At 43.8% G+C, this 26,494-nt stretch overlaps 2 protein-coding genes across 3 annotated transcripts in view; one reads left to right on the top strand and one right to left on the bottom strand.

Annotated features, from left to right (window-relative positions):
- LOC105842037 (TWiK family of potassium channels protein 9) overlaps positions 1 to 26,494 on the bottom strand; it is a 372,737-nt gene that overhangs the window by 114,360 nt on the left and 231,883 nt on the right. For both annotated transcript variants that reach the window (XM_038016239.2, XM_038016240.2), the window contains one exon: positions 5,624 to 5,662. The gene's annotated coding sequence lies outside the window, so the exon portion shown is untranslated. The remainder of the gene's footprint in view (positions 1 to 5,623; positions 5,663 to 26,494) is intronic.
- LOC119629718 (uncharacterized) lies at positions 8,566 to 12,026 on the top strand. Its single transcript, XM_038016574.1, has 3 exons — positions 8,566 to 8,688; positions 9,826 to 11,342; positions 11,918 to 12,026. Exons 1-3 carry the CDS (start codon positions 8,566 to 8,568, stop codon positions 12,024 to 12,026), a joined length of 1,749 nt encoding a protein of 582 aa, XP_037872502.1.

Below are 26,494 nucleotides of genomic sequence, written 5' to 3'. Positions count from 1 at the left end.
CATTGATGCTGGATTCCAAAGTTGTCTTAATCTGATCGGACCTACAGCTGCACTACGCTTTGATAAAGAAGGAGTGATCACTTTGTTGTAAAAATTGCTAGGGCCGCAGTAGTAACTCGTGTTTGTAACATGTCGAATCACCAGTAGATAGAAGTTAAAGATTAGATGATTTACGAACTGAAGCAGGAATAATGTGAGAAGATGGCATAGGATGTTTAAAGATTCGTACCAATTATTCGAAGAAACTACGTACCCTTCGAGGATTTTTTTTGTCGGTTCATCATTAGGATAGTGGATTTTGTATGCGGACCGTCTGAGCAAAAAAAAAAGATGTGTGGTGTCGTGGGACACTTATTATAAAAATATTAATTTTAAGTTCTATTCGAGGTATAAAGAAAATAACACTGTAAGTTTCGCAACAACCCACGGTCATTCGGTAATGTGCGAACTTATTGTGGTACTACACTTCATTCACCGTTGTTTGCATAAGAGTTTGTGTATTGCGCAAACGAACGCTCTGAGATCGTGGTCAATGAATGATAAAAAATATGTTATTTTTTTTACGTTATTGCAAGTGTAGGAACACTGTGTGCATTACTAATAAAAATCTTACGTTACGGACGTTTTTTCCCGGTTAGGGTACCCCTCCGCATCGTTCCATAAGGAACTTCGTTCCAAAAACCACATAATCTGTAATTGTCAATACTATGTTTATTTCCGTCACAGTCGTATAAGGTCGCCATCAGATTTGCACAGATTTGGGACGCGGTTAAAGCCGCGCGTGCCGCCCAAACAATCCACGAAAACGTAGATTGTTTGCTCACAGAAATACGGACAGTGGGAATGTTTGGCGCGCCAATCTGAATGTATGAGTGAATTTTGTCGTATCCTGTATTATCTTTGCATGTCAATGTTCTGAATTTTAAGGCGCCATCAAAAAATAAAACTGGATTTCTAACGTTTTGAAAAGAATTCATAATTTTGTGGAACTAAAAAAACTGTAGCTTAATTTAAAAAAAAAATTAATTTACGAAAAAATACGATTTTAATACAAACTTCGTGTAATCTTAAAAGCCCTTGAAAAATAAAATGTTTATCAGAGCTAACGCCTAAAACGGTGGACTTTACGATAACCACTTGAGAGTTCCAAGAAGTCGGGTCGAATTTACAATGTAGGTAAAGCTTTTGAATTTTAATGACTTAGTTATAGCTCACTTCGTAAGAGTTTGGATAACGGCGAATACGTTTTAAAATTACGTTTTAACCCCTTAATAATAACTTCAAAAATTAAAGCCATAATAATTTCTCTTAACAAATACTTAAGGAGCTGTCTGTGTGTAAAATGCAATGTACCTAAACAGTGCAACAAAAAATTATATGCCAAAGCACTATTGTGTAAATCGGCAAATTCTCTGTGAAGTTCTTTATCGTAATAATTATTACTTGCACACTGAAATGATAATCTAGATAAAGTACTACCTTATTAAATGTCCAAGGATCCTGGAACAATCCAATATGAAGATAAGGCGTTACATTATTCATTTCATTACGGTATCCATAACTAGCGTTCAGTATTCAAATGAACGATTTTGTCGGATTTCCGTAAATCCTTCGGGATTTTTAGGGAATAAATCAGAAAATGTTGTCCGTTGTTTTAATTGAAAATTCTGAATGTTTTTTAATTGAATTTTTTTAGGGTTGCTTATGTAGTATTTAGCAAACCAACACATATTACAGCATTGATTCCCAGCTCTAGAAAACAAACGTCCTGTGACGAACACGATTATTTGCTCTTTTTTTATTGCTTTGATAGTCTATGTGAAGTTAAGTTGTCACCGTAGCCCGTTGTTATCAACAATTAAAATGCCGCCACCCATCCCGAGACGTGAGTTCTGAGTCTCAGATTTTACAGTACAATTTTTTTAAGTCTAGTTCTCATTTTTTTTATTCATCTGACATTCCACGCATTTCAATTAAAATTTATTATTAGATTTAATGGTTTCTAATTGTATAAAAAACATTTAATTATATTTAAAAGCTTTATTATTTTACAAAACACATCAATTGAAGAAGAGTCAACTGCTTTCCCACTGTGCTTCTCGTCAGATTTTCTCAGTGGGTCACGTTTTCGATTCGGTGGTACATTCAGCGGAGCACTGCTCTTGTTAAGGTAATAAGCTAAGGCTATTTTTTTTTTTTTTTTTGTCAGGAGGAAATCGCCGGACTTCCGCCCTTCACTGGGGATGGAGGGCGGGGCATGTCGGAGTCGAACCGACTAAAACCTCCTGTCTCTCAACAACCAACGTCCAAACCTCGCATGAGACAAAACTCATGAAAAGGCAAAGGGGGGAAAGTGAAGCGTTTAGTGCGGAGCACATCTCTCCCATCACCCTCCCCCTCGGGACGCCGGACTGGCGGTCGTCGGCGCCACGACCACCAGCCCTCTCGGTCGGCAGGCTATCCGAAACCCGCCTAGATGGCGCCGGTTAGAATGGTCTATCCTACGGAATACCCCGCTGGGTCAGAACCAGCGTGGGTTGAGGATAGCCGGCCTTCCATCACCCGGATGCTCATGCATAAAACGCGTGCAGAGCAGCTTGCACGTCGTCTTCTTAGGCCCCCTTCGCCGGTCCCCAGGCCGACATGTGAGGGGACCCGAAACACTTAGAGGGCCAGGGCTTGGGCGATATCCGCCTCCCTGGCCCCCGCTCGACGGCGGCGGGCCTGTGCGTCTCTCACGCGCCCCGCCGCCTCCTTCTGCGAGATGGTGCACTCGCAGAAGTCGAGCATCGCCTTCCACGACTCGTCGTCACCGAGCATCGATGCCACAACACTCGGCAACGACAAGTCGTTTCCTATTTTTGCGACGAGGACACGGCGCCACCCCTCCCATGCGGGGCAGGCGACGAGCGTGTGCTCCGCCGTGTCCAAGTCGCAACCACAATGGTGGCACTCTGCCGTCGGCTCGGCTCCGATCCGGTGCAGGAACTCACCGAAGCAACCATGCCCAGTGAGCACCTGCGTGAGCCGGAAAGTGAGGCGTCCTCTGTCACGATTCACCCAGTTCACAAGAACCGGTCGAATCGCCTCGACGGTCCTACGACCAGCCGAAGGATCGGCCAGCCGTCTAGACCATGACTCCAGCACGGACCGCCGAGATTGGGCCCTCTGCGCTCTGACCACACTGGGGCTGGGACGCGCCACGCCCCGGACACGAAGGTCAGCCCGCCACTGATAGTCAGCAGCGAGCGCCTCCACCTCCAGGACCCAAGGCGGCGTCCCAGCCAGTACACACGCCGCCTCGAAAGAGATGGTGCGATAACCACGGATGACCCTGACCGCGATGGTGCGTTGCGGCCGTTGCAGCAGCTTCGCTACCCCCACGGCCAGGGACTGGCCCCACACGGGCGCCCCGTATAGGGCCATTGATCGCACCACCCCTGTATAGAGACGGCTCGTCACCTGGTCAGGCCCCCCAACATTGGGAAGGAGCCGGCTTAACGCGCCGGCCACCCCCAACAAACGAGGGACCAGATTCTGAAAGTGAGCACGAAAGGTCCAACGACTGTCTAGAATGAGGCCGAGGTACTTCAATTGCACCCCGACCCCGATACGGACGCCTCCAACCACGATATGGGCATCGACAGGTGGCACTCTCCGGGGCCTGTGGAACCACATGGCCTCGGATTTACTGAGCGCCACGTCGAGGCCCAATCTCCTGATTTTGCCGACGACATGCGCCACCCCAGCCGTAGCAAGACGGGCAGACTCAGCAAAACTCCCCCCCCCGGGCCACGACCAACGTGTCGTCTGCGTAACAGATTACGCTCAGGCCCGGGAGGAGGGCACCCCTCAGCACCCAGTCATACCCGATATTCCACAAAAGAGGGCCGAGCACCGACCCCTGTGGAACACCGCGCACGACCGGGAACCGGTGCACGATCCCACCGTGTCCGGTACACGTGACCGATCTGTCCTCCAAGTAGGAACCCACCAGCCGGCGAAGGTAGGGGGGCACTCCGTGTCGTTCCAGCGCCCCCTATCACGGACCAGGGCAGGGTGTTGAACGCATTGGCGATATCGAGTGACACCGCCAAAGCCACCCCACCCCCGGAAACGGCCTCATCCGAGAGGGCCCGCACGCGAAGGATCGCGTCTACCGTTGAGCGGCCCTCTCGGAAGCCATACTGCTCCGCCGACAGATCGGGTCCCACCCTGACCAGATGCTGGATGATGCGGGCTGCCAGAATGCGTTCCAGCAGCTTGCCCACCTCATCCAGCAACACGATGGGACTAGCTAAGGCTAAGCCTCATATTCTACAAACGAATAGGTAAAGAAAAAAACACTGATTGGGGTAGCTTGTGTAAATTACACATCCTAGTTTAGGCATAAAATAATTTGAACTGAATTTTCCCAGTTTGCAATTTCACAAAACTATCACGAACAAATTCACTCAAAGTTGAACGTCAGTCTGCTCGGGCAATCTCTAATATGCAATTTTTTAGCGTCATCAACAGATGACATGACAGGTAAGCCGACGGCCACCTAATCGTAATTAATTACTAACACTCATAGTCATCGGTTAGGGATGTCTCAACGGAATTGTGTTGTAAAGATTTAACTCCATATTATTATGGATTCTGAGTTCTACCTGCTCACGGGGTCTGAACCAGGGCATAATCGAATCGCTCTGAATACGATTACACCAGGCTTCTAATTTGTACTGGTACCTCTTGTGAGTCCGCGCGGGTATGTACCACGACCCTGCCTATTTCTGCCGGGAAGCAGTAATGCGCTTCGGCTTGAAGGGCGGGGCAGCCGTTTTAACTATACCTACTGAGACATTAGGACTCATAATATCTCAATGCAATTACGTTGTAGATGTCTATGGGCTCCAGTAACCACTTAACACCAGGTGGGCTGTAAGCTCGTCCACCCATCTAAGCAATAAAAAAAATACTTTATACCGTTTTTTATTCATATTTACAATAAATAAAAAATTAAAATATTATTTATGAAATCTAAGAATATTGGACTATATAAATGGATCACGTCTGCAAGACTTTTATAACATACTTTAACTAAAGATAAGCTTAGGGTGTGAGAAAAATACGACTCGCAAAAAACAGACAAATTCAAAACGAAAAAGTCTAAAATAAAACTTTTCGCACGGGTCTGGTAAAGATAAAGGAGTCGAAATTTTACGTGATAACTCTTCCATAAAGTCCTCTCTAAACATAACATGTGTTTTTATTACGACATTTCTTTGAAAACTTTTTATGAGCAAACATATGCCTTAGGTTCTAAGCCACAATTCGTCGACAATGTTTTCTTCTAAATTACCCCTAGACGTGTTCACATAATAATTCGTATAATCAGAAAAGTTGATCGATTTTCTTTGAAGTACAATAATTCTTCTTATCCATCGCTCCCTCATTGCTGAGGATCGTGACTCCGTTTTAGCTTGTCGACTGCCAGCCTCCATCGATTCCGGTCAGTTGCCTGATGTAGTGCAGCGCTAAGTGGTCCGCTGGTTTGCTCGGAGATCAGGTCGGACCAACGTTTGGGGCTCCGGCCTCTAGTAATACCTATTAAAGAAAGCCTATAAATAAAGACACTTACCTAACTTACTTTAACGGAGCCGCGTCCCCAATTTTAAATCTGAAATACAATAAAGAAAATTTATATATTAATCAACCTCATAAATAGAACAAAACGAAACGTAAAATACTGTTATAAGTACAAGCGCACAAGTGCATTAGGTCGTAAAATTTGGATTAAAACGCGTTGTCACCGAAACCGCGCTAAGAGTCATAATTTTTCTCGACGCGAGAAACACCCCGGTACCGGAGAAACGAAAAAAATATACAGGATTTTTTACGAACAACATTACAATCTTCATAAACAAGATGTTGGGCGTTGTATCGGTGGAATTGAGTCTTCGAAGCCGAGAAAGGTTGTACCATTTTGTTGCTTAAAAAGGTGGTCAATAGGTTTTCTTAAAAAAAAATAGTTAATAAGCATACGATACAAATTTGATCATGATTTTTTCGTGCAAACAACCTCACACCTTATATTTCGACATACGAAGCTTGAATTTTATACTAATTTATCTTTTACATCTTATACCTTTAAACGAGCAATTCTTGTATATACCTATATAATCTGAATCTCGGAAACGGCTCCAACGATTTGCATAAAATTTAGTAACAGGGGATTTTGGAGGCGATAAATCGATCTAGCTACGATTTATTTTCAGAAAATGTTGTTTTATTCGTGTTTTCAATAATCAACTCTTCCCGACATCTATTGGCGAATAATAATACTATTTTTTCTTAATTGAGAGCAACTAACCGCTTTAAAGACACAACAAGATGGCGTTATCAAAAAAAAAAAAAAACATCTACTTGAAATAAAACTCGAATAGTAATTAGTACCACTATTTGTAGGCTCACTTCCTGCTACTACTACTCAAGATAGAAATTACATTTTCAATTCCTACCCTTACATAATTACTACTGAGTGAATACTATATTAGCATCAACAGTTAGAACATGCATGATCAAAATCAATTCAAGGAAGTCACTGGTGTGTGCTATCTTCTGATTATAAACAAGACAGACAGTTCTCATGGAAATTCCCCTGATCTAATCTTTTAATACTTCTCCGGTCAATACTTAAAGTACAAGTTAATCCTTGCACTTCTTTCTATTGCTTTTCCATTCAAATAAAGCCAAGCAGCGTTCCACTTGACCTTAACTACTTAACGAAGCATGTGCAGACACGAATACGAAATAAAAGATTAGAACCTCATTTTCAAGCATACAACCCTACTTCTGCTGCCCTACTCCTCAAAAACACGTAAAAGTATGATGGCCAACCACTTCGATGGGTCACTACAATAACACCGCAAGAAGTAACAACTGTAATCATGAATCAGTCTTAACGGGAACTGGTGGTAGGACCTCTTGTGAGTCCGCACGGGTAGGTACCACCGCCCCGCCTATTTCTGCCGTGAAGCAGTAATGCGTTTCGGTTTGAAGGGTGGGGCAGCCGTTGTGACTATACTTAGACCTTAGAACTATATCTCAAGGTGTGTGGCGCATTTACGTTGTAGATGTCTATGGGCTCCAGTAACCACTTAACACCAGGTGGGCTGTGAGCTCGTCCACACATCTGAGCAATAACAAAAAAAAAAAAAAGATTATGAGTTCAAAAATGTGCACTTTAAAAAAATTAAATTTGACAACCCTAACACAATAAATTCGCCCACAAAAACAGCACGTTCAAACAAACAAAGCACTAAAGTTAATCACATCGTGCCGTGTATGTATCCACGCGACAATTTGCATTATGTTAGAATGAGCTTTAAAGTTTCCGAATTACGTTCGTACAACGTCTCAGACGAATCCACGACATAAGCTAAAATTTGAAATTACAGCACTCCATTAAAATAACACACCAATAAAACACAAAGTTTCTTAATGTTCCCTTTTGTTTAATTGTACTTTTAGCGAATGCGAATTTGGAAGATCTGTATTTATTGGATATATCAGTTTCACAGCGGAGTAATCTCATAAAACAAATAAATACATGTAAATAAAAACAAATATAATATGATAATTTTTAAACAATTTAAATTGACACATGGAAAATACTCAAAAAATAAATAGTACCAGTGGTCCCTCAGTACATAGTCGAAATTCAACTATAATTATTTGAAATTTTCTTTATAAGCATTATTATGGTTCTATTGTCAAACACTGTTGGGACTTCCTTTTCCTTATTCCTTCCTCAATCCCCTATCCACGCCATCTGTTGACATTACAAGAAAAACTACGCGCGTATGAAAATGGCGCGAAGTGTGTAAAAAAAACTAAAACATGGTGCCGGTGCAAAAACAATAAAATTGTGAGTTGTTGATCAATCAGCACATATAACTCTCGCCAGTGAGAAAACTTTAATAGTGCATCAACGAAATACAGAGTGAGTCCTAAAACTTATCCTTTTCCCAGTCCCAAACATCTAAATTCAAAACATATTTAGTGGTCCGTTTCGAGCGCGAATAACCTATGGTAACTAGGGGCATATTCGTTAGAAAACTCTAGTTCTACATTTCATTTCGCTTTAATCTTATCCTAATAACAATATAACTATTATTTCATAATATTATTTTACTACTTAAAGCATAAAATAACAATTTATTTTTTATAAATCTCAAGTGACGTAGGTAGTTCAAGAAATTTCTCGGTTGTAAAAATAGCATTTATTTGCAACATAATTTTTGTATTCAAATTCAAATTATATTTGTATTGTTACTATAATTTACGTATTCTATAATGTCAGAACTCAAATTAAAACTCCTAACAAGTCAACGTGAATATATTTTTAAGGACATACAAATACTTTATAACTTATCACAACAAATTGCATCAGATTCGTCAAAATTATCTCAATTCAATGTTCGATACAAACGTCTAGATGTTTTACGGCAAGAATATTTAGATCTAACTAATCAAATAAATGCGATAAAACTTGAAATTAATCCTAAAGACAAAATCGATATGCAAGTTGTTAAGGCATTTGACGACATGTATTACGCGATATCGGAAGCGTCCAACGCCGACCCCGGCAACGCCGGCGCATCCGCGTCGCATTACGTCTCACCCAAGCCGTTTGGTCAGCAAGTACGTTTACCAAAAATTAATTTAATCAAGTTTGATGGTAGAATTGAGCAATGGCGGACTTTTTATGATACATTTACGTCGCTTGTTCACGAGAATGAGAATATTACAGCAATTGAGAAATTTCATTATTTAATATCGTGTCTATCGGGTGCTGCTTTATCGATTGCCAAAGGGGTACCTGTTACATCTGATAATTATCAAATAGTTTTCGACGCACTAGTGGGTCGATTTGAAAATAAAAGATTATTAGCTACATCTTATTTAGACAAAATTATACAATTTCAGCAATTGAAAAGTTCTAACATTAATGATTTATTGACATTAAATAATTTATTATACGAAAGTGTCAATGCCCTCAAGGCAGTAAACATTCCTAATCTTGGTGAATTTATATTATTCTATATGGCGTCCCGTACTTTAGACAGTGACACTCGTAAAAGATTTGAATCACAGTTACAGGAAAATTCAAATAACCTACCTACTATAAACGACTTACTAACTTTTTTACAAAACTATGTTAAGATACTAGAGGTTAGTGAACCAAGCTCGTCATCTGTTGTACGTATACAACAAACTAATAAACAACTCACAAATTATAAGAGTGCATCTCGCAATGAATGTTTTTCTAAAAAACCTTATTTGAAATCAACATCATTGCCCGTTAATTCAAATATATCTTCAAGTGTCAACACCGGCGCACCGTGTAGCTGTTGTGAACAACAACATAATCTATATAAGTGTCCTAAATTTCAAGCTTTAGGCATACAAGACCGGCTTAATTTAGTGACATCAAAATCTTTATGTAAAAACTGTTTACGCCCAAATCATAACATTAACAAGTGTTATTCAAAATTAAATTGTTTTACTTGTGGACAACGACATCATACGCTTCTCCATGAGGTCAATACAGCTGTGAGTGGCATGGTCACAGTTGACGTACGCCCGGACGAGATCACACGTAATCCTACCTTCGAGTCTAGCACTGCAGCCTCCACTAATGCGTATGTGGGCTACAGTCGCTCGGTAGTTCTGTTGGGTACTTGTGTAGTTCGCGTTCGTCATCCTCGCAGTACTAATCAATCATTTCTTGTACGTGCGTTGATTGATAGTGGTGCTCAAGATTGTTTCATTACCAAGTCATGTTATCAACGTTTGGGCTTACCATTACGTCGCTGTCCATTAGCCGTAGTTGGTCTAGGTCAAAATGCTGTACATCACGTGACTGGAGTTACTTCTTGCACTGTACTTTCTCGTACTTCAGAAAATCCTCATTTCAACATTAATCCTATCGTAGTAAATACTATAACGAATAAAATGCCTGCTACAAACTTACCTACTAATCTTCGTGAATCTTTTAAACATCTGGTCCTCGCAGATGAGAATTTTGATAAACCATCAAATGTAGATTTACTACTCGGCGCAGAACTGTTCCATAGTATTTATGACGGTCAACGCGTTCAGCCCAGTCATGACCTACCGGTAGCTTTACACAGCGTGTTTGGTTGGGTCATCACCGGCAAACTTAATACAAACTATTTACCTCCGCCAAAAATATCTTCTCTCTTAGCATCCACACGTTCTCTGGACGAGGGACTCAAGCGATTCTGGGAGATCGAAGAACCTCCAAGTCAGGTTATCTTAAACCCTGAAGATATTAAATGTGAACAAATGTACTCAAATCTAACGTATCGTAATCCCGACGGCAGATATGTTGTACCTATGCTTCTCAAAGAACCTATCAGTCAACTAGGCGATTCTTTCAACCAATCTTTCTCTCGGCTCGTTAACCTCGAACGACGCCTTGATCGAAACTTAGAGTTGAAAAAAGAGTACACCGCCTTTATGCGCGAATACAAGCTGTTAGGGCATATGGAGCCTAGCGCTGACTCAAATAAAATCGGGCAGTATATAATTCCTCATCATTGTGTCATTCGCCCGGAAAGTACAACGACTAAACTTAGAGTTGTATTCGATGCTAGCGCCAAAACTACCAATGGCAAATCTCTTAACGATCTTGTATATACTGGTCCAAAACTTCAAAACGATATAGGAGATATACTTACAAAATTTCGCTTGCATGCTGTTGTTTTTACTGCCGACATCAGTAAGATGTATCGAAACATCGAACTTAGGCCAGAAGACCGAAAATGGCAGCATATACTTTGGCGCGATTCTCCTTCTGATCCTGTAACTGAGTACGAGTTGAAAACGGTAACCTACGGGGTTACGAGTTCCCCTTATCTGGCAATACGTACTCTGCATCAATTAGCCTCTGACTACGAAAAAGAGTGGCCCTTAGCAGCTGCTAGTCTTCGTCATGATACTTTCATGGATGACATCACTGTTGGTGCTACATCTATTGAAACTGCACTGAAACATAAAGAAGAGTTAATACAAATGTTAGCGCGTGCTAAGTTCGAATTACGTAAATGGAGTAGCAACTCACCCGAATTCCTCACTCAGATACCAACGGAACATTGTCAAGTTCCAAAAATATTTTGTGATGAAAAACAAAAACAAAGTATCAAGATTCTTGGAGTCCAATGGGATCCAGCTGATGATAACTTCACTTATGCTTTATCAGAACTCACTCCAGGGAATACAAAACGTGCTATTCTATCAAACGTCGCCAGAATTTATGATCCACTCGGATGGTTAGCCCCAATGGTTCTAATAGCTAAGCTTACCTTACAAGAACTATGGCGCCTTCAGCTTGACTGGGATGAAACTGTACCGTCTGATATGTTGTCTCAGTGGCATCTATTTACATCTGAGTTTCACTATCTGAAGGATATTAAAATTCCTCGACTAATTGTACCTCCTCATTCAAAATCATACGAACTTGTAGGTTTTTGTGATGGATCTACCAAGGCTTATGGTTGTTCTGTGTACTTACGTATAACTACCGACAGTGAAATTACATCTCACTTGCTTATTGCAAAATCTAAAGTAGCTCCATTAAAAGTTCTTACTGTCAACCGATTGGAGCTATGTAGTGCTGTATTACTAGCAAAAATATTGAAGCATATTAGTAATTTACTAAATGAAACTCAAACCTCAAACATAACAATTTCAAAGATATGGGCATTCACTGATAGCTCAACTGTACTATCATGGCTGCAAACAGCACCTCATCGTCTTAAAACTTTCGTTGCACATCGTGTCGTGAAGCTGTTAGATAATTTGTCTGTCGAAAATTGGTATCATGTGCCAACGTATGATAATCCAGCCGATTACTGCAGTCGTGGTCTTACCTGTTCTCAACTTGTGGCTTGTTCCACTTGGTGGACAGGACCCAAATGGATAGTCTCGAATTCTTCTACATGGCCGGTGTCTGAAAAATTACCTTATCTAAAGGAATTAGCCGAAGTAAAATCCAGCTTCTTGTGCCATGTTCTTTTGGAGTCATCCGACGATAGTATTCTAACTCAGTTAATTGAGAAGTACTCTTCATTGTTGAGGCTACAACGCATCTTTGCCTGGTGTCGACGTTTTATTGCAAACGCAACTCGTCCGCCAGAAAAACGTATCAAATCTTTTTTAACTTTTACAGAACTAGAAGACTCTCTCTTTACCATTGTAAAACATGTTCAATCTCTTTCATTCGCTAGCGAAATTAGTGCAATTAAATGTGGAAAACCTTGTTCTCGCACTATAATAAAGTTAGCGCCAATTCTCGATCAACGGGGTCTGTTACGAGTGGGGGGACGATTAAAAAATGCAAACTTGCCACAATCAGCTATAAATCCGTTATTGTTGCCAAAAACCTCCCATCTTTCTCTAATTATTATTGATTATTACCATCGTTTATTTCTACACTGTGGACCTCGTGCGTTACAATCTTTAATTCAAAGAAAATTTTGGATCCTAGGTATTCGTAATCTTATTAGATCGCGGCTTTCAAAATGCATCACTTGTTTTAAAGTAAATCCTGTACCTTTTCAACCTGTAATGGGTGATCTTCCCTCTATCCGAGTTCAAGCAGCTCGTTGCTTTCAAAATATAGGTGTCGACTTTGCAGGACCTTTTATCGTGAAAGAAAGTCGCAGACGAAATGCCAAAACATATAAAACTTATGCCTGTATATTTGTCTGCCTAGCGGTTAAGGCAATTCACATTGAATTGGTAACTGAGCTCTCCACCTCGGCCTTTATTGCTGCTCTAGATAGGTTTGTGTCCCGTCGTGGTTTATGTAGTACCATTATTTCGGATTGTGGTTCGAATTTCGTGGGTGCTAAACGCTATCTTAGCGAGATGCATCAATTAATGCTAAGTAAGAATCTTGAAGTTGAGTCTGTTTTGATAAACCGGGGAATCCAATGGAAACTAAACCCGCCAACCGGAAGTCATTTTGGAGGTATATTTGAAAGTGGGGTAAAATCGATGAAGTATCACCTGAAACGGGTAATCGGAAGTCAAATATTAACCTTTGAAGAGCTAACAACAATTCTTACCAAAATCGAAGCTATTCTCAATTCACGACCATTAATTTCGGTATCTTCTGACCCCAACGAGGTAGACGTATTGACACCTGGGCATTTCTTGATAGGGAGCCCTCTAGTGAGCTTACCCGAGCCTCTCCTTGCTGATATACAAATGTCAGTTCGTTCTAGATGGCAGATGTTACAAAAGCTAACTCAAAGTTTTTGGCGAGTCTGGCATTTGGATTATCTTCATACATTACAGCAACGCGCTAAATGGTTTAAACAACACGGTAACGTTAAGCTGGGAGATATAGTTATGATTGTGGATCAAAACCTTCCACCGTTGGAATGGCGTATCGGCAGAATTAGCATAATTCATCCCGGTTCTGATGGCGTAGTACGGGTTGTCACTGTCCAAACAGCTAACGGTCTGCTGCGCCGACCAGTTACAAAGTTGTGTCCTTTGCCAATTCACGAAAACTTGTAACCTTTATAATTTACTTTATACTATTATCTAATTTAATAGTACTTATAATAGTTTATTTATTCACATAATTATTATTTTTATCTTAATTATTACTTTATTCTTAGCATATTATTATCTCTAATTCACTAGGTACCTTAGTTACCACAGCTTATTATCTTATTAAAATCTTTTGAAATCCTCCAATGATTTCAAGTGGGGGGAAATGTTGGGACTTCCTTTTCCTTATTCCTTCCTCAATCCCCTATCCACGCCATCTGTTGACATTACAAGAAAAACTACGCGCGTATGAAAATGGCGCGAAGTGTGTAAAAAAAACTAAAACATGGTGCCGGTGCAAAAACAATAAAATTGTGAGTTGTTGATCAATCAGCACATATAACTCTCGCCAGTGAGAAAACTTTAATAGTGCATCAACGAAATACAGAGTGAGTCCTAAAACTTATCCTTTTCCCAGTCCCAAACATCTAAATTCAAAACAAACACTATTAGACTTCTTTAATATAATCATAGATTTTGCCAAAACTACACTATAGATAAATAGTATTAAAGACAAAACAATATTAATTTATTCTCAATTTGACCACAGACTTTCAACAATAACCAAATTTTGACAATAAACGCCGAGTATATGTGTGTGTATATGTGTTTTGTCAGTCCGACAGAAGCACCCGCCGCCTGCGGACGTGCTCATCGACCACTCAATCGCCCGGCCATTGTTCGCCTGGTTTTATTGTTAGCCCGGCCTTTGTTCACCCGGCTTTTGTTCGTGGCACATCTGCCGACAAAGTGTGTTCCCGGAAGTGTTTGTTTTGTTTTGGTTTATTTTGTTGTTTCCTTTTTTTTTTGTTGTTCTTTCTTTTTCCTGCAGTAATTGTGCCGCATCGCCACCTGTGTTCAATCGAACCGCTAAGTACCGAGAAGTTGGGGCCTCGCCGCTAGGCGAGTGTGTTTAAGACCCGGGACAGCCCCACCTGGGTCAGACATCATGGAAGCTTTATTTACAGAATTCCTCCGACTTCGCCACCCAAAGCTCACTTCTGAGTTTCTGGCTTTCAAGGCCGATCACGCCGTGAGCCCTCTCGCGGATTCCGCCGTGCTCGTCGCTCCCGCGTCGTACACCGCAGCGTCCGCCATGCCTTTTTTTTTTTTTTTTTTTTTTTTTTTTTTTTTTTTTTTTTTTTTTTTTTTTTTTTTTTTTTTTTCGGGTAGAGGGCCGAACCTCCTACGAGGTCCCCGCGCAAAAGGGGCGCGCGGGGTATGTGAGACTCAACGATCTGCATGGTGTTGTGAGCAGACCGCGGGCCCAAGGATTTTAGAGCCCACCCACTAAACGACTCCCCTGCACTCTTACACCCGACGTCCGATCCCCTCCGAGGTCAGAACCCGGATGAGGTAGGGGGGCTACCGCGGTCAACACTACAACCAGACGGCGCGGCTCACCCCAAGGACGCCCAGCCGACGGAGCCTTCGAGGCGAATCGAAGGCTCTGAAACGTCGGCCGTCTCGGTACGGCAGCCCGTCGGGCCGCCCAGACGGTGCCGCTGGTGTCCCGGAATACCCCGCTGGACCAGAACCAGCCTGCCGGGTCGGGACGCGATACACCGTCGACCGGTCGCTCTATTCACTCCACGGCAGCGCGCTAGAGTGCTGGTAGCGCGCTGCGCGGCCTCACCCCCTCAGGTCGCCCCTTGACCTTCACCGGGGGGAGGCCGCCACCTACAGGGGCCGGGACGTACGGGCGTATTCCCGCCTCCGGCCCCCGGCTCGACGGCGACGGATCGATGCGGAAAGGGAAGAGCTCTCCCTCTCTCGCTCCGCCGCCTCCTTCTGCGATATGGTGGACTCGCAGAAGTCGAGCATCGCCTTCCAGGACGCCTCGCTGCCGAGCATCGTAGCCACGACGCGCGGCAGCGAGAGGTCCTCTCCAATGACCGCGACGAGGGCGGCGCGTTGCTCGTCAAATCCAGAGCAACGCGCCAATGTGTGTTCCGCTGTGTCTTCCTCGACGCGGTCAGCGCAGTGGTGGCACTGCGCCGTCGGTTCCCTTCCGGCTATTTTGAAAAGGTACCGGCCAAAACAACCATGGCCGGTCAACATTTGCGTCAGCCGGAAGGTGAGGCATCCGCGGTCGCGGCCCACCCAGTCCGCGAGAACCGGGCGGACCGCCTCGACGGTACGGAGGCCGGCCGACGGGTCCGCCAAGCGGCGAGACCACGCCTCCAGCACGGACTGCCGAGATTGGAGCCTCCGCGCTCGAACTACTCCTTCGCCGGGGCGCCCTTCCCCCCTAGAACGAAGGTCGCTACGCCACCGGTAATCGGCAGCGAGCGCCTCCGCCTCCAGGTCCCAGGGTGGCGCCCCGGCGAGCAGCGTCCGCCATGCCTGCCGCTCCCGCGTCGCCTATACTAGTGGGTAAAACTGCTGCGTCGTCCGCCGTGGCCGCCGCTCCCCTGGCGCGATCATCCGCGGGTTCCGTAGGGTCCGACGGACGTCCTGCATCTGCCCGTAGGTCGCCTGCTCCCGAGCCTGCTGCCTCCTCGTCCTCCGACTCTGACTCGGACATGGAGGTCGACCTCGCCCCCGCCTCATCGACGGATGGATTCACCCTGGTACAAAAGGGTAAGAAGCGCGCTGCGGAGTCCCGAGCTCCCGCGGCCGCTAAAATGAGTAAAGCCGCGAACGCGTCGCGCCCTCGCCCTCCGACCCCCGTCGCTCCCCCTGTCCGTGCCACACCGTCGCCGCGTCCAGTGGCACAAAATAAAACTCAGACCCCTCCCCCGGTAATCCTTCAAGAGAAGGCAGCTTGGGACCGAGTTTCCCTGGCCCTTCAGGCCAAAAAAATTAATTTTATCAGCGCCTGTAACCTCGCGAACGGGATTCAAATTAAGGTAACGACACCCGACGACCATAGGGCCCTCTCAAGCTACCTCCGAAAGGAGCGTATAAGTTTCCACACTTATACGCTTCAGGAGGAGCGTGAACTTCGCGCGGTCATACGCGGCATCCCAAAGGAATTAGATGCCGATCTCGTCCAGGCCGACCTTCTAGAACAAGGTCTGCCGGTCAATTCCGTGCATCGTATGCACACAGGACGCGGGAGGGAGCCATATAATATGGTTCTCGTCGCTCTCCAGCCTACCCCCGAGGGCAAGCAAATTTTCAACGTACGAACAGTCTGTAGGCTTTCCGGAATAAGCGTCGAAACCCCCCATAAAAAAGGCACTCCGAGCCAGTGCCATAGCTGTCAGTTGTACGGGCACTCTTCCCGTAATTGTCATGCGCGCTCCCGATGCGTCAAGTGTTTGGGCGATCACGCCACGAGCCTTTGCACTCGCGATCAAAAAACCGCTACGGAACCGCCTAGCTGCGTCCTGTGCCGAACACAGGGTCACCCCGCGAATTACCGTGGTTGCCCCCGAGCCCCTAAAATAAATCGCCGCGTCGCCCGCCAAAACCGCCTCCGAGCTTTCGGCCCAGACATCAAAGCCACGGCACCCTCTGTGCCGAAGGCTAAGCCTGCTTTCGTGCCGGCGTCGGTGCCCAGCGTCTCGGCCTGGGCTAAACCGTTGCCGTACACGAACACGGCTACAACTCTCTTCCCCGCGACTCGTCCCACCCCCGCGACTCGTCCCTCCCCCGCGACCTGCCCTCCGACCGCGTCCGACAATCTCGCTCTAGCGATCGACTTTTTTCAGTCGATCAACTTTGATCGCGTTAATGCTTTGGGCGACGCCATTCGCGCCGCCTCCACTGCACAACACTTCATCGCCGTTGTGCAAGAATACGCTGACGTAACGCGTCGTTAAATACGTACGTCCTCCCCTCACTCCGCCGGTAATCAATGGCGTACATAAGTAGAATCAAGCCCCTATCCGTAACGATAGGATTTTTTAACGCTTACGGTCTCGCAAATCAACGTGATCAGGTTTGTGATTTTTTGCGTGACCATCAAATTGACATATTTTTGGTGCAGGAGACCCTGCTTAAGCCCGCGCGCCGCGACCCTAAAATCGCGAACTACAACATGGTTAGGAACGACAGGCTCACTGCTCGTGGTGGTGGTACCGTCATTTACTATAGAAGAGCCCTACATTGCGTCCCACTCGACCCCCCCGCGCTTTCTAACATCGAAGCATCAGTATGCCGAATCTCACTGACTGGACACGCGCCGATCGTTATCGCGTCCGTTTATCTTCCACCGGATAAAATTGTTCTAAGTAGTGATATTGAGGCGCTGCTCGGCATGGGAAGCTCTGTCATTCTGGCGGGTGACCTAAATTGTAAACACGTCAGGTGGAACTCTCACACCTCAACCCCTAATGGCAGGCGCCTCGACGCGTTAGTCGATGATCTCGCCTTCGATATCGTCGCTCCGCTGACCCCGACTCACTACCCGCTAAATATCGCGCATCGCCCGGATATACTCGACATAGCGTTATTAAAAAACGTAACTCTGCGCTTACATTCGATTGAAGTAGTTTCAGAGTTAGATTCAGACCATCGTCCCGTCATTATGAAGCTCGGTCGCGCTCCCGATTCCGTTCCCGTCACGAGGACTGTGGTGGATTGGCACACGCTGGGCATCAGCCTGGCTGAATCTGATCCACCATCGCTTCCGTTTAGTCCGGACTCTATCCCGTCTCCTCAGGATACCGCTGAAGCCATAGACATCGTAACGTCACACATCACCTCGACATTAGATAGGTCATCGAAGCAAGTTGTAGCGGAGGACTTCCTTCACCGCTTCAAATTGCCCGACGATATTAGGGAACTCCTTAGAGCTAAGAACGCCTCGATCCGTGCGTACGATAGGTATCCTACCGCGGAAAATCGTATTCGAATGCGTGCCCTACAACGCGACGTAAAGTCTCGCATCACCGAAGTCCGAGATGCCAGATGGTCTGATTTCTTAGAAGGACTCGCGCCCTCTCAAAGGTCTTACTACCGCTTAGCTCGTACTCTCAAATCGGATACGGTAGTAACTATGCCCCCCCTCGTAGGCCCCTCAGGCCAACTCGCGGCGTTCGATGATGACGAAAAAGCAGAGCTGCTGGCCGATACATTGCAAGCCCAGTGCATGCCCAGCATTCAATCCGCGGACCCTGTTCATGTAGAATTAGTAGACAGTGAGGTAGAACGCAGAGCCTCCTTGCCACCTTTGGACGCGTTACCGCCCGTCACCTCAATGGAAGTTAAAGACCTGATCAAAGACCTACGTCCTCGCAAGGCTCCCGGTTCCGACGGTATATCTAACCGCGTTATTAAACTTTTACCCGTCCAACTCATCGTGATGTTGGCATCTATTTTCAATGCCGCTATGGCGAACTGTATCTTTCCCACGGTGTGGAAAGAAGCGGACGTTATCGGCATACACGAACCCGGTATACCAAAAAATAATCCGACGAGTTACCGCCCGATTAGCCTCCTCATGTCTCTAGGCAAACTGTATGAGCGTCTGCTCTACAAACGCCTCAGAGACTTCGTCTCATCCAAGGGCATTCTCATCGATGAACAATTCGGATTCCGTGCAAATCACTCATGCGTACAACAGGTGCACCGCCTCACGGAGCACATTCTTGTGGGACTTAATCGACCAAAACCGTTATACACGGAAGCTCTCTTCTTCGACGTCGCAAAAGCGTTCGACAAAGTCTGGCACAACGGTTTGATTTTCAAACTATTCAACATGGGCGTGCCGGATAGTCTCGTGCTCATCATACGGGACTTCTTGTCGAACCGCTCTTTTCGATATCGAGTAGAGGGAACCCGCTCCTCCCCGCGACCACTCACGGCTGGAGTGCCGCAAGGCTCCGTTCTCTCACCGCTCCTATTTAGTTTATTTATTAATGATATTCCCCGGTCGCCGCCGACCCAGCTAGCCTTATTCGCTGACGACACAACCGTTTACTACTCAAGTAGAAACAAGTCCCTAATCGCGAGTAAACTCCAGAGCGCAGCGTTAGCCCTCGGACAGTGGTTCCGAAAATGGCGCATAGACATCAACCCGGCGAAAAGCACAGCAGTGTTATTTCAAAGGGGAAACTCACCGCTTATTTCCTCACGCATTAGGAGGAGAAATATCACTTCCCCGATCACCCTCTTCGGCCAACCTATACCCTGGGTCAGGAAGGTTAAGTACCTGGGAGTCACCCTGGATGCATCCATGACATTCCGCCCACACATAAAAACAGTCCGCGACCGTGCCGCATTCATTCTCGGCAGACTCTATCCCATGATCTGTAAGCGGAGTAAAATGTCCCTTCGGAACAAGGTGACACTTTACAAAACTTGCATAAGGCCCGTCATGACTTACGCGAGTGTGGTGTTCGCTCACGCGGCCACACACATAGACACCCTCCAATCCCTACAATCCCGCTTTTGCAGGTTAGCCGTCGGGGCTCCGTGGTTCGTGAGGAACGTTGACCTACACGACGACCTGGGCCTTGAATCAATCCAGAAATACATGAAGTCAGCGTCGGAACGGTACTTCGATAAGGCTATGCGTCATGATAATCGCCTTATCGTTGCCGCCGCTGACTACTCACCGAATCCTGATCATGCAGGAGCCAGTCACCGTCGACGCCCTAGACACGTCCTTACGGATCCATCAGATCCAATAACCTTTGCATTAGATGCCTTCAGCTCTAATACTAGGAGCAGGCTTAGGGACTCCAGTAACCGTACTCGTCGAACTCGACAAAGAGGTCGACGTGCAACCTAGCCCATGCATCAGCCTGCTGAGTTTCTCGCCGGATCTTCTCAGCGGGTCGCGATTCCGATCCGGTAGTAGATTCATTCGCGAAGCAATTGCTCTTGAGTTGTTAGGTCTCCTTCGGAGGCGCTCGGGCAGCTGTTAGCAAATCCCACCCCTCCTGGCTGAGCCTTTGCTCGCCCACCTGTCCTGGTGAAACTGGAAAGGCCTTCGGGCCACCAGTAATCTCTCAATCATAAAAAAAAAAAATGTGTTTTGTCAAATACATGGTATGTAATGTTTTCTTTATTGATTTTATGACTTTTTTATGCATATTTAAAAAAAAAATTAACATTCTGCACTCCTTCTCTATATTCTGTGTAAGTGTGGGAAATTTGATACTCCTCCGTCCGCGCAATTTTCGTAAAAAGGGATACAAAGTTTTTGCTAGAATATTATGTAGTTTAAAAACTAAAAAACACGCTTAATTAACGAATCGAAAGAATACCTATTTAATTTCATCTGTTTTTCTGTTATCCGGGTGCTATTCACGTTAGAGCGAAATTATAAAATATCATATTATTATAATCAGCCCTTAATAAATGACCAAATTTTTCAGTTATTCGGACCTCTTGAAGTCAGTGAAAATTACGTACAAAGGTTCCGTAATAGTATACATCTCATAGCAAACTAAAAAACCGTATTAAAAAACAAATTAACATAAGGAGATTGGGTTATGTAGCTGTTCAGAAAAATCAGCTGTTCGCCTCACGGATGGATCTGGACTGCCCAATAATGCAACACTGGACACGTGTGCATTTTGAGCACTCTGGATCCGAACCAGCCTTTAGGTTAAGGTAGTTTTCATGTTAATTTAAAGTTTTTGTTTTATTATTATTATTATTATTTGTTTTTTTGTTTTTATTATTATTATTATTGTTTTTGTTTTAGTCCGAGATTAGTTATTATTTTTATTTAATTTTAGTATAAATGAAATGTTAATGCAATGTAATGAAGACGTGTAATATGGATGTAAAATCTGAATAAAATTAAATAAATAAATAGACATGTTTTGAGATAATTAAAAAGTCGTGTAAAACGCCTTTGGTAATATTTGTGCCAATTTGACCAATAAATTACATCGACGGGTGTTTTTAAATGAACTTTAATTAAGTTAGCCCCATTTAAATAGCTGAAAGAGTTTTTTTGCTGTGATATTGTTTTCAAAATTTCAAGCTCTAAATGGCTTTCCTGTAAAGTTGCAAAATGTCGCTTAAGCCGAATAGCCTATCACCAATGGAATATCAATTCAATGCTTTGTGGTATCTATCAGCTTAGAATTGCATCACCACATCTCTTCGCGTGGGTACTATCAAAGGCAACTAGGAGCGTTTCATTGAGTATTATAACAGCGTACTGGGATGACCAACCGGCATTAAATGGTAGTAGACCTTGGTGTCCTTCGTGATTAGAAACCACCATCTTTTTTTTTTATTGCTTAGATGGGTGGATGAGCTCGCAGCCCACCTGGTGTCAAGTGGTTACTGGAGCCCATAGACATCCACAGCGTAAATGCGCCACCCACCTTGAGATATAAGTTCTAAGGTCTCAAGTATAGTTAATGGCTTTCTTAGAATAGCAATTTTTATTAGAGAGCTTGAGAATGTTTGCTGTCCTACATGTATGTTGCCCACAGAAAGTCGACACCGCTGCTTTATGCAGAAGGATTGTTTTATAGGCAAAATTTTCTTTTTGGAAAAGAAAAAAGAATTTGGCAACATCTGCAGACTGTTTTCTTCCATGAAGCAGTCATGCGTTCCGATTTGATGGTTGACACCACTGTTATATTATAACAAAACTGAGACATCGACCTAATGACCCAAGGCGGTATTCAATGAGCGCTCTGATAGCGTACCTGTTAAAGAATTACTTTCATAGGTAGTTTCAAAATAACGTACAAGCTAAGCAAAGCCCTTTAATCTTCGGTCCTTTGGCTCGTAAACTACAGAGCCAACGTTTTAGTGATCTTTGAAACAATGTTACAAGATACAGGTTAACATAATTACAGGCACAAAGCGCACTATACGCGCTCACTCCTTTAACATTTTTCGTATTATCATACTGCACTCATTACGGAGGAGGTGCGGGCGCTACGTAAAGTCGAGTTTTGTTACGAGCGGATTTGTTTATTGCAAAAAGCATAATCTTGTTTTTTTCTTTTATTAGTTCACAGATGGTGAACTACTGGTGATAGGACCTCTAGTGAGTCCGCACGGGTAGGTACCACCACCCCGCCTGTTTCTGCCGTAAAGCAGTAATGCGTTTCGGCTTGAAGGGTTATAGCCGTTGTAACTACCTATATACTGATACCTTAGAACTTATATCTCAAGGTGGGTGGCGCATTTACTTTGTAGATGTCTATGGTCTCCAGTGAGCACTTAACACCAGGTGGGCTGTGAGCTCGTCCAACCTCTAAGCAATAAAAAAAAAAAAAAGATGAGGATGTGGCCGATCTTACGCTGAGGCCTTTGGCTTTAGCCTAAAACCTTGTCTGAAGAAATTAATATAATAGCAGAATAGGTCACATCGTAGAAGGGAGTCCAAGTAAAGTCGCATGGTAATAAGTAAAATAATTTTCAATTTGCTATTTTAAATCTTATCATACTGGAGGTAAGACAATAATTTAATCTCGAAAATTACTACAAAGTGAAACTAAACAAAAATCCGCTACCCGAAGAGTCCCGCTTGAAATTTGAATTCCGCTCAACGGCTCATATTTAACCCGCCGACTGTTATTAACCACGGCACTGCATAAAGCTGAAAAGTTGGACAATTAAATTCTCAGATGCGGGGTCGTTTCGACCCAAAGACACAGTATGCAAAATACCGACGGTATGGATGGCTACGATTTAGTGGAAGGAAAATTTCAATTGAGCTTAACGGAAACTACGTAATTTAAGTTAACTAGCAGTAGGGCATCTCGTGAGCCCGCGTGGGTAGGTACCACCGCCCTGCCTATATGTGCCGTGAAACATTGATGCGTTTCGGTTTGATGGGTGGGATAGCCGTTGTAACTATACTTGAGACCTTAGAACTTATATCTCAAGGTGGGTGGCGCATTTACGTTGTAGATGTCTGTGGGCTCCAGTAACCACTTAACACCAGGTGGGCTGTGAGCTCGTCCATCTATCTAAGCAAAAAAAAAAAAAACAATCCCGCATGGGTAGATATCACCACCCTGCTTATATCTGTCGTGAAACAGTGATGCGTTTCGGTTTGAAGGGCGGGGCAGCCGTTGTACTGTAAAAACTAAGACTCATAATTCAGGTGTGGCGGGTGAACATCATACAACATAAGATATTTGACGAATGCCTGAATCTCGCTTACGACATCTTCAAGATAAGCTTGCATATTATTATGTACAAGATGCGAACAATAACATTCAGACCGTTATTTTACCGAGCAATTTCACCCGTTCAGTGGAAGATGTTCGCTTCGTCGTAAACCTCCTACACTTATTCCACTACACTACACATGTCTTAGAGCGGCATTTACGTTGTTGATGTCTATGGGCTCTGGTGACCACTTAACACTAGGCGGGCCGTGAGCTCATCCACCCATACTATCACTTAAAAAATCGCTGCTTTTTTATACTTCTCAAATGTAACTAACATTATATTGAATGACTGTAATTAGACATAGGGAGCATGCGTCACAAATACAAGAAATTAATTAAATTCAAAGCCGAATAATTAAAGCTATACTAATTAATTCCGTTACTAATCCGCTGAATTAAGTGGTTCATTTAACAGGTAAATTGCTAGATTAGTTTGGTTGGAAGAGAACGAGGTACATTTTTCAGGAAACCTTCAAATCGAAAGATATTATAATCACCGGATATTAATAAATTAGTACTCAATTTCCTTTTCAAAAAAAAAATCGTCGAAAGCTTAAAAATAAAATAAAAAGCTTAAAAATAAAATAAATAAAATATAGTTTTCCAGCGAAAGTCTCTTAATAATAACTTTGGACTAGTATTTTTTTTTACGGAAACAATAAATTAGTCTAAGAGAAACTTGTCTATCGTTTGTAAGAAAATATAATAATTTACTTAGTTTACAAACTTACATCGAAATGATTACATAATTAACCTAGTTTTTTTTGAAGTGAAACTTCCTTATCGGCGTTGGAAAAAAATTTACCGTCACATTTTTCGGTTACGCGTCACATTTTTCCGTTACGCGCCATCTGTTTTGTATTCATGTCTATGATAATAAAATCCTTTTGTTTAAACTTTATCTAATTTAACTTTTTTGTATTCATGTCTATGATAATAAAATCCTTTTGTTTAAACTTTATCTAATTTAACTTTATTTAACCAATTTCTAGAAAGTTGCATGTAGATCATTTTTCGAAAAATAAGGCCATAAACAAGTTTCACTTCTTACGTGTGTACACTAGTACACGCACACATTTTTTAATAACTATTTTTGGCATGTTGAGGTATTTCTTATCAAAATTTTTGTGTGTGATCTTTATTATCATTTCCATTTTAAAGGTTCAATATGTGATATGAACCTTGTCTCTCGCCTGTAGGCAAACAAATGTACGGTCCACCTGATGATAAGCTAACGGTGGTCACCCCTGCTTACACGTGAGCAATTCCAAGTCCAAGTCACCATCATCATCATCATCATCATCATCATCACCCTAATTATATACATCTATTGGAATAAGTATTATGAGTAGATATTATAGTATAACAGTAATTGAAAGCTAAGTTCATAAATTTAAATTTGACGTCTAATAAAGCGTAGAGTCTGAATTCGTTTCTCTGTTGGAGTCAATATCTTTGCTAAATATATTTGAGACTGTTTCTGGTACACATAGCACATAATATTCTAGGCTCATGTTCTAGAATATGGGGCGTTCCTTTTTTTATGATTGAAAAATTACTCATGGCCCGGCAACCTTTCTAGTTTCACCAGGGCTGGTGGGCGAGAACGGGCTCGGCCAGGAGGGATGGGATTTGCTAACAGCTACCCGAGCGCCTCCAAAGGAGATTTTTTTTTTCGGGCTGGGTGCCGTACCTTCTACGAGGTCCCCGCCCGTCAGGCCGCCTAGACGGTGCGCTGGTGTCCCGGAATACCCCGTTGGACCAGAACCAGCCTGCCGGGTCGGGACCCAATACACCGCCAACCGGTCGCTCTATTACTCCTCTGCAGCGCGCTAGAGTGGTGGTAGCGCGCCGCGAGGCCTCTACCCCCTCAGGTCGCCCCTTGACCTTCACCGGGGGGAAGCCGCCACCTACAGGGACCGGGACGTACGAGCGTATTCCCTCCTCCGGCCCCCGGCTCGACGGCGACGGATCGGTGCGGAAAGGGATAAGCTCTCCCTCTCTCGTTCCGCCGCCTCCTTCTGCGAGATGGTGGAATCGCAGAAGTCGAACATCGCCTTGCTCCAAAGGAGACCTAACATCTCAGAGTAGCTGAGGCGTTTCTATTCAATAGTCTTCGCTTTTAACTAATTCGTTCCCGCAACATTTCCTGCTTAATCTCCGAGGAACGTATAACTACGATATACTGCGGGCATGCGATATCATTTATTAATACTTCTCCTTTCGAAGCGCATCTTCGTAAGTAGAAACGGTACACCGATAAATTTTTTAACCGTTTCAAATTAGTTATCTCATCCATATTATCTCTTAGTAAGGCTCCACGCGAGTCGATCGAGTGTCGGAGTACTTCAGTAATAAGACATTAGGTATAAATACTTTAACTGCGCGTTGCTATGATAAGCAGCCAATTTCACGATCCATCAAAGCAACACACTATGTGGTTTGCAGAGCAGATAGCTATCACAACGTTAACGAATATGACTATGAAATATGAGATCAAAATCTAAATTGTAACGCATGAAGAGTATTACGATGGTAACATGCCAAGAATCTTTAAGGCTGGTGTCCGCGCATGTATAAATTATGCGGAACCCAGTTTTACTATACGATGTTATTCTTAAAGCATGAAGGTCAATTGTGAACACATCTTTTTTCACATATTTCATAACTTAAGTGCGTATTTCCTGTACCTCATTCAAGTACCCATTTCAAGTACCTCATCTGTCACCACTGCACGGTTTTTGCGCTTAGGGGTGCGCTGGGTATGTGATACTTGACGGTCCGCAGATTTTGTGAGCGGACTAGAA

Source organism: Bombyx mori, chromosome 16 (genome assembly GCF_030269925.1).
Source record: "Bombyx mori chromosome 16, ASM3026992v2".
NCBI classification, from domain to species: domain Eukaryota; kingdom Metazoa; phylum Arthropoda; class Insecta; order Lepidoptera; family Bombycidae; genus Bombyx; species Bombyx mori.
The sequence above is the reverse complement of the archived record's forward strand: the minus strand, read 5'-3'. Positions and strand labels throughout refer to the sequence as shown.

Excerpts from the sequence above, each read along its gene's own strand:
- LOC119629718 (XM_038016574.1), top strand. The coding sequence starts at position 8,566 with ATGCAAGTTGTTAAGGCATTTGACGACATGTATTACGCGATATCGGAA. Across the intron at positions 8,689-9,825 it reads CCAAGCCGTTTGGTCAGCAA|TCATGTTATCAACGTTTGGG; the intron begins GTACGTTTACCA and ends TTCATTACCAAG. Across the intron at positions 11,343-11,917 it reads ATTTATGATCCACTCGGATG|CCGATTACTGCAGTCGTGGT; the intron begins GTTAGCCCCAAT and ends ATGATAATCCAG.